The following is a 9270-nucleotide window of genomic DNA, read 5'->3' as shown; positions in this document are numbered from 1 at the left end:
TGGAGCTTTAACAAGACTTTTTTTTTTGGTCTCAAATCTGACCGTACGTAAATATCCAAAACAGAGGTAGGCTTATAAAGGCTTCTGAATAAATAAGTATTGTCCATTTTGCTAAGTATACCTGCTGTTGGCAAAAGGCTTCTCCCTTGCCATGCTTACCCTTATCATGCTATCCATAGGCTTAAGATACAGAAAAAGAACTCACAGTAGGAGAGGCTAGAGTAATTCCCTTAAGAAATCCCTTGAAAGAAAGCATAGTGCATAAGCTCTTGTCAAAGTTCCATTTTCTTTTACATACATGTCTCTCATTCAGCAGATAGTTGCCTTCATAATATTGTGTAATAGCTATTCTGTCATCCATGATGTCTTCAGGATCATTATGAATGGTGAAATAGTACCGCTTGGCAGCTGTTAGAAGGGCAGGTTCTCGTGAAATAGTTAAGCCAGAGTGAAGGCTTCACTCCACATTTTAGTAGTGTTCCTTTCTTGGATGCCGACAGTGCAAAACTGAAGCCCCTTGAACACTGGAACCTTTTAGAAATGTTTTCTTATCCCACGTTCTGTTCTACAACACAAGTTGTGCTACCAAAGTTCTCAACATTGACACGATGAGAGAAATTCTTCCAGTGTTCCAAACAAAATATACATTCTTCTCTCTTCAGAAGATCCTTTCATCTCCTCCTCGCACTTTATGTAGCATTTCCACTTTTTAGAGAGCATTCAGCGTTTTCAGGTGCTTCTCAAGTATCCATTGCTGCTTCGACAATATCCTCTGTACAGACTAATCCATCGGATTCTCTTCCATCACCAAACATGCTCATACCTCTCCCTTCATTCTTCGCCTTTCTTGTACACAAACTTACATTTTGAGAAAGAAAACTATTTCCTTTTTAGCTGCACTATCAGCTTAAGCAGCAGAAAGATTAAGACATTCATCATAATGCTCATTACAAATCTTCTTCAGAGCATGAATGAAACTGGCTGTGTTTCTTCTACATCAGTTGGATGGGGATCAATCTACAGACAGAAGAAAGGCAACAATTACTGCCTGTAATTCTTGCACTTCTCTATGTGGGGATTTTTTTTTTTCCTTCTGACAATAAAACCACCACCTGCTGTTTATTTTTTTACCTCTGAATAAAGAGGTGGAGGCTGAAACCGGAACTCTTGTATGTAAGCAAAGACAGGACAACACAGTTGTTCCTCACAGTCAATTGGTAGTGGATAAGCAGGCACATGTCTGGAGAACTCTTCTTCAGACACTACATCAGCATAATTTGGTGGTGCTGAAACACGAGAGATGCTACTGTCAAATTTCAAACTATTCACTCATGGCAAGACAACAATCTGTTACAGTATGCAAGACCATGAAGACTGCATTTATTAAACACTGTACAACTGCCAAATTGTATGAAGTGCCCTAGACTCAAACACTGCAAAACTAGAGTGATGTTTTTAGTAAGCTTAGGTGATTCAGCAGGAACACTACAGATACTTTTATGGCTTACTCCAGCAACAAACCTGTGTTCTATCGAGACATATTCAGTAATGATTAACTTTAAGATATCTACCTCCAAAGGAGAATCCCCACTATCAGAAGCTTTTGTTCTTTCAAGATTCACCTGAAAATCATTAGATAGGGGTATAAAAGAGACTTAAAAAAAGCTGGAGTCCTTTTAGATCTTGACTTAGATTTCTGTGCCTAATTTCTCATGAGTCAGGCTTTAATGGCCTGCATCTCTAGCAAGTGCCCTTAAACTGGCACTACTATCCTTCTGTTGCAGACAGTGCAATGCTGTATTAGAAAGAGTTCAATATGTATTACCTTCAGGGTGTTCTGGCATGGTCAATGCTAGCCAACTCATATCCATACTAAACTGGCTGGTAATGCTGGAGTTTCTGCTTGAAAATCCAATACATGGAATAGTGCCAATCACCAGAGGCATTTCAATCATCAATTTCTTAGCACCAGGAATATGGATATACACCTATGTGACAACCCCCAAATAAAAGAAAAAAACATCATATGAGACCCCATTGAATTCCTGCTCCTAGAAGCTACCTTACTCCCTACACTAATGTTTTAAAATCAGGACTTATCTCTGATACATTTAGCTAATACTCTGACTGCTTGCTTTATTTTTAGCAGCTTCCTTCTTTCTGTACCTAGTCCCTAGATGACATTAAAAAAAAAAAAACACAAATCAAAAATAATTATGCACTTGACTTTTAGTCCTATCTCCCTATTTGTGAAGACTCACTAGAGGAACCCATGCAGCTTGAACTACTTTTCTCTGATAACCTCTGCAGGTCTCTAAGCAAGCTGCTCTTTCACAGGAACATCTTTCCATTTTCCCCATTTATTCCTTCCTATCTGTCTATTTCAGGGTCTCTTCACAACATTCATGTATATACACCTATGGGGTATATATGATATTTATTTAGATTTATTGTTTTACAAAATCTAATAGCTTCTCAGTAGAGAAAATTCTTCTGTTCCCAACTCAATGTAGTATTCAAGGGTACATTTATAATAAAAATCCATACTTACAGCTAATGAGTATTCTACTCTAATAATGCAGCAGTCAAGTATAGAGGGGGATACAGGTGGGATTTTCAGAGTTTTCCCATTCCAGGTATCTGTACTCCCAGAGGCAATATGGTTTCCTCGAACATTGGCAACCATCTGACGGAAAGTTTTTGTCTTCCCACTGGCCAAGTAAGTTTGTGTTTGGAAAATGGCAGCTTTTGGAACAATCAAACGAGAAGAGCAGTTCTCAATTTCTGCATAGATTGGTATGGCTTCCCCTTAAAGACAGAAGAAGTTCAATGAATAATTTGTATTTACCAACTTTCCTCTGGGAGTATCAAAGCATGTTATGCAGCACCTACATCATCTGCAATATTGTGAGAACAATACTTGTTAGTTTCCTCAAGCTAGGCTTCTTTTTTTTTCTTCTCCTGCAGAGTGGTATCCAGGCAGAATTACAGCCACCTACTACATTTTATGTATAAACAATAATTCATTTTGAAACATTAAGCGTAATATGAACAAGCTATAAAAGCTCTATTTGCTAATTATATGCCACTCTTCCTTTTATGTAGTACTAACTGAATTTCAGGATGTTTTATTTCCTCAGTGTATCTAATGTGATCAAGATGACAAAGAAGCTGCTAAAGCTCTTTCTTAAAGAAGTTTAAACCTACACACAGGACATAAAAAACCTGATTACAGCCCCAGTTAAGTATTTTATCTCAGATAAAAGCATTTTGCTATTCTTTACATTCAAATGTACATGCATGGCTTTTCCAGAAAATTACTAACAGGACTTCCTTTCAATCTATATTCCCAAGCGGGGAGTGAAGGGAAAGGCAAAATGATTTTTCTTAAATTAAGTTCATACACATCTCAATTTACTACCTAACAAATGGAAGGTCTTCAACTATAAAGTGCTGGCTTCACAGAGATGAAAATAAACTGAATTTATCAGAAGCTTAATATTCACATTTTGATGAGAACTACTCTTACCATTACAGTATCCCTTCCTCTCAATTTTGGCACTGAGAGACACTGGCCCAGAAGTGAAAAACCAACAGCCAACCATCTTCTCCTGACTTCTTAGGACAGGTGTCTATAAAATATAGAGTATTTTTCATTTTATGGCATAAAGCTATCAATCCCTTGCCATTTAAAATTATGCATATCAGTCATTTCAGTCTAGATCTAAAATCCACTTGATTTCAGTCACTGCAGTACTCAGTGCGACTGGAGCTTTGCTGCCATGGTAAAATGGAACCAAGATTTAGCTATCTGAACACGTGGCTGCTTCAGAATCCCAGTCTGCATTTAGACCATTCCAAGCACTGAACACCAGTGTGCACTGGAATGCACACTGCAATGTCTTCAAAAAGACTGATTTAGACAACTTGATGGGTGTGAATTTTAAAAGGTCTAATGCAGTACTGTGCTGTTTATGCCCATGTTCATTCCTCAGTGTAGAGGAATGCAGTTAATTTCATCTGCAATTAATAGTTAAGTAGATGAACTGCTTTTAGCTCTGCATCCCTCACAGAAAAGGCCAAATGCATACACACTGGGCTAAGGTGATGCATCATCAGGACTCATAAGCCACATAAACCCCAAAAATATCAGGCTTATGACAAAAACCATCTTAATTATTCTTGGGAACTGTCTCATTAGATGACATTTACACATGGTTCCAAGCCATACACTGTTGAACATAAAGACTATGTCACTGCTGAAATACTTCAAGTTCTCTCTGTAAAGATTAGAATTCATAAAAAGAGGGAGAAATAACACTGCTCAAAACCTTTCCTATCTATGTTCATATCATGATGAAATGTTAAAATTATCCCAGCATTTTAAATTACTCATTCATATTTAAATGAATAACCATTTAGATCCAGTTGCTATCATGAAAGTGCAAGGTATAATTTTATATTATTTTCATAAAATGGGTTGAGATAAAAGAATCCAGCTCATTAGCTTCCATCTTGCCTATTTTCTCATTACTTAATGCCTGATCTTTTTATTACTCTACAGTATTTCTAGTGCTTATTAGAAACTCAATGCTTTCATGTGGCCAAATCTGTCATAGGGAAATAACAGAAAAGATCTCTGAAGCAGCTGCATGCATGCACTTAATGTTAGAAAACAACATGCAGAATGGAAGGATATGTAACATAATGGCCAGAGCATAAATGACAGCCTGGGCATGATTAATACTCTAATTACTGTTCCTCAACCTACTATTATTGTAGAGTTTAGGACACTGCAGCCCTGTGAATGTAGTTGCTCTGGTAAGAGTAACTACTTCACACTTCTGCATTATTATTATTAAGCCTTATGTATGCATCTGAAGCCTGCGTTAACTTTTTGGCAAGAGCATCTCTGCCATCAGGGATGTAATCAATGGTATTAAAAAAGCCACTCTGTTTGCTATTCACACAACCTAAGACCATCTATTTATAGAGAAAAGCTTAGGGAGCTTATATGCTTTCCAAAGTCAGAAAGTGACACTCCAGAATAACATGGAAATGGTTATGGCTGGATGTGAATTAATCTTGGAAATGTGTTTTCTTTTGCAGCTGGCTCTGGAATGGGGAGGAGGAGTGGAGGACCCTCTTACCAATAAAGCTGGTGAGCTGACATCAATATGGCTGATGACCTGAAGCTCTGTCTGTACACTTTGATCAGGTGCTGCAGGTCTCTCCAGAACTGCTTTCACATAGTACTGAATACTGCCATACTTCCCAGTAAAAGAGGTCACCAGAGGTCTGAAACAAGCAGACATAAAAATATCACTTTTAGTTTATAAATCAGTTCCAAATGTGAACGCTTTCTGTGTACGTAGATGTTCAGTTTACAGGATGGACTTTTAGGGCCTTAGGGAAACCAAAGCAAACATGTCTGGGTGGTGGCTGATTAAGACAGACACGTTAAAGCTGACTTATCAGTTTGATATTAAAAAAACACCACCACCACACCACAAATCCAATTACATTAAGTTAATGTTCCACAACAAGCAGTGTCCAGCACAATCCCTTCAGGATTATTTAACTTACTCTTGGGGGAGCTGAAAGCTGAAAGGAAATTCGTGTCTTCCATCTAGAAGAATTAAGCTTTCCTCACCTGTTGGATAAACAGTATGTTTTAGTTATGCCACAAATAGAAGAACAAAGCACAGCTTTTCTAAATTATTTACGTATCTGAACACCCAGATGCAAGGGCCTAGGACAAGGTTTTATTGATCCCAGTGGGTTCTGGATTAAAGCCCATGCTTTATTTATGCTATGTTGCAATTTCAATGGAAAAAAAGTCAAGGAAACATGGAGACCTTGAGTTTCAGTTCAGGACTCTGGCCAAATTCTAATCCAAAATGGCTTCTGGAAAGCATAAAGTAAGTTTCTTTTCCTTTTCAGCAGATGACAAATTAATCTAGTTTTTCAATTAATTCAACTAACTTTTGTGCTAAAATTCTGCAGTTTAAGGTCAGCATTATGAAATGATCTTAATATATTCATAGAGAGCCTAAGTGTTACACAATTTTTGATGGCCTATATTTACATTTCCTATACACTGAGATGTGCTTAACCCTTACAGACCAAAATGCCATTTTGGTTTAGTTTTTCAATACAGCCATACTGCTGCAGTGCCTGTGACAAAGCTGCCAGTTGGAGGGATCTATGCATAAAGACCTTCCTTTGCTGTCTTAAGCCACTGCAAAAGGGGGCCGACTGCTTCGAGTGGTTTCCAGAGCACAACGAACGTGCCGGTGCCCAACGCAATTTCCAGAAGAGTCAACGTCTGCAGGAAACCAGCGCAATGTAGGAATCAGCAGTGGACTTTCTTTCTGGCCCCGTTCCTCATTTTCCAGCCGTCTACACACACAATCGAGTGACCAACTGTAGCCAGCCTCTCCTGGGCATACAGGTGAAGGCTGCAGCTACACCAGCCAGAGATTGCGGGAATGACGTCTTCGTTGGCACGGTACATACGCCGGCCTCTGGCCGTTTCTCAGCATCCAAGTCTGATACCCAATTCTCCTCGGAGGTGGTTTCCGCCCTCATCCTTCGCCCTTTCTGGGAAACGCAGGGGTGGACGCCTTCCCGCGACGGAATGCCCTCCGGCCCCTCTGCCACGCCCGCGAAGCAGGGGGGCTTGGCCCCAGAACCCTATCCTGCCGCCTTCCCCACGCGAAGGAGGCGTCAGGGTCCCCGGCCCCACCTCCGCTGTCGCTGCGGCGGGCGGGCGGGCAGTCCCCGGAGCTCACATGGCGGCCGCGCAAGAGCCCCCTCCCCCCGCCCCTTCTCACTTCCCCGGGATTCAACCCGCGCCCCTTGGATAACCATGTCCCCCGAGCCTCCCCCTTCTTCGCCCCTGGTTGCCCCTCACCTTCAGACGGCTCCCGCAGGAGGCTCTGTCGGATGTCCAGGTACCGCACCTCCGCCTCCCGCCGTGGTCCCGGCCCTGGCGCCCTCACCGCCACCCCCCAGGTTCCCGCCCCGGGGACAGCGCCCGAGCTCTCGCTCCAAGCGACGCGGGCCCGACCGGCGGCCTCCAAGTGCAGCCCGCGGAGCGGCAGCGGACCCGCCAGCTCCAACAGCACCTGGCCGGATACCGTGTCCCCGCTGCAGTAGCCGCCGCTGCCTCCCCCGCGCCGGGCCTCGTCCTCCAGCACCAGGGCCAGCGTCTTCACCGTCCCGCCGGCCCCGGGGCCCTGGCCTGGCCCGGCCGCCATCGCTCCCCGGCTGCGGGGCAAGCCTGCGGCCGCCGTCGACGGTTCCTTTAAAACCCGTCCGTCTCCGACAGAGCCCGCAGCGTAAAGTCCCGCCCTAGCCGTCTTCTCATTGGCCACCAGTCAGGTCCTCGCCCTACTATTCGCCGCGGGCTGCCTCTAGGTCGCTTATTCACTGGCTTATCGGAAGGCGCACTCTTGGAGCGCGTCACGCTGCGTGATCACCGCGGCAGAGCCAATCGGGTGCGGACGGCCGCGCGTGGACAGCGCCTCGATTGGCAGGGAGGCTGCAGCTCTCTGGCGCGAGGGCCAATGGCGCGGCACAGCCACCACGTGCACAGCCTGTGCATAAACAGGCAGGAGGGGCGGGGCAGGCGGCGGGAGGGGCCTGGGCAGGGCGCGTGGGTTGAGGGCCTTGCTTCTGCTGCGTAGGGCGTGACCATTTGGGGTTTGGGCTCCTACTGTGGCTCCATGAGGGTTGTTACTGCGGTGCAGCCCAGTGGAGGGTTCAGTGCTGTGGTGTCACGTTGGACCCTCGGTGGGCCTCGGTTTCTGTCATGGCAGCCACCTCATTGCCTTTGGCGTCGGCCTGTTCCTGCCGAGAGTCAGCCTGGCTGAGGGTGTGAAGTAGGTGAAACGATTTTGGTGCTGCCATTTCCCCCTTGGTTTGCCTGGGGGTTACATTAGTAGGAATCCTACCCAGCCTTCGTGAGCCTTTCTGCCCCGTTGATGAGCAGGCAGTGAAGGGGTGAAGCTGTAAACGACCCCTGCTGGATTTGTGCCTGTGAACAAATATGTCCACACCAATACTGTGTTTTGCGTTTTGTCAGCCAGGTACTGCCCTGGTTCAAGAGCTCGTTTGTACAAAGCCCCATTTTCTAGTTTGACAGCTAAACGAATACATTGAGCTGCGTGCTGCTAGCCTGAGTCGTGTAGCTCAAACGCCCATACAATGATCTCTAGGTAGAACTTGGAAGACTTACCAACTAGAATAAACACAAAGTTTACTGTTACTTCAAATAGTGAGAAGTACAACGTTAGGGGAAACCCCAACATCTCTAGGAAGAGTGCCAAGTATCTCTATGTTCGTAGGTGAGTACAGCCAGATCCAGCAGCCTGATAGAGATGAGGCTGCTACAGTGCCATGTCCCAGGTCCAGCCAATAGCCAGCCCAGTACAAGATACAAAACCAAATGCTTAGCATGTACTGGACAGATACTAAAATGACTTTTATCCTGGGAGGTGTTGGCATCTTCCTGAAGGTGTGTATGGGTCAATATCTGGCAGCATTTCCATTGGCAACAAAGGAGTCATTTCCCGGTCCGAGTCACCTGCCTACTTGAAGCTTCAGACAGCTGCATCTTCCTGCATTCCTCTGTCCCTCTCAAGTGATGAAAAACACCAGCCTGGTGTTTCCCAGCTGACTCAGTTAATTACTTAAATTAGCAGAAAATGTCTTCCAGACTCAGAAGCTTTTACATAACTGATAACGTAACGTCAAGCTTCCACAGAATCCCTGGCATACCTTGTGATGTCCTGTTCTGTGAAACGGAGCCTTGTATCTAGAGCGACTTCTGTGGTGAAGAACTTGTCCTTGCTGAGAGTGAGGCAGGCCTCTTGAACACCTTTCCTTGGCTGCAAGGTAATGCACCTCTCTGTTAATTGATTGTACTGGTTTCAACCCACCACATTGATAATAACATGGAAGAACTAATGTGGTTAGAAATGGGGTGAATTCATAAGCTTTATATGAAGCCTTGGCCATGGGTTCCCCAGCTCATGATGAGGAATTATGTAACTAAAGAAAATAATGCCATGGTGCTTGTTTGAGTACTTACAGAGTTTTTTGGATATTCATATCCCTTTGGCTGTTTGAAATAGTTTTTATAGCAACTGCAGATGTTGTGTTATAGTTGGGAATTGTGGTGTATAAAATCAGGCTTAGTTATTTTTAGTTCAGTTAAACTAATACAGCTTGAATGTCTGTTTCTGCATAAATCTTTTCCTTATA

At 43.8% G+C, this 9270-nt stretch overlaps 1 protein-coding gene across 1 annotated transcript; it reads right to left on the bottom strand.

The window, feature by feature from the left end:
* Positions 1-921: 921 nt before the first annotated feature.
* ARRDC4 (arrestin domain containing 4) lies at positions 922-7914 on the bottom strand. The gene is made up of 9 exons (XM_054387751.1): positions 7786-7914; positions 6917-7364; positions 5587-5653; positions 5151-5298; positions 3530-3632; positions 2552-2808; positions 1826-1988; positions 1132-1286; positions 922-1017 (listed from the first exon to the last, which is right to left on the bottom strand). The coding sequence occupies exons 1-9, from the start codon at positions 7912-7914 to the stop codon at positions 961-963; spliced, it is 1527 nt and encodes a 508-aa protein (XP_054243726.1). The 3' UTR covers positions 922-960.
* Between the last annotated feature and the right edge of the window lie 1356 nt (positions 7915-9270).

The sequence above is a fragment of the Indicator indicator genome, chromosome 16, assembly GCF_027791375.1.
Source record: "Indicator indicator isolate 239-I01 chromosome 16, UM_Iind_1.1, whole genome shotgun sequence".
NCBI classification, from domain to species: Eukaryota; Metazoa; Chordata; class Aves; order Piciformes; family Indicatoridae; genus Indicator; species Indicator indicator.
Note: the sequence above shows the minus strand (reverse complement) of the source record. Positions and strands in the feature narration are given on the sequence as shown.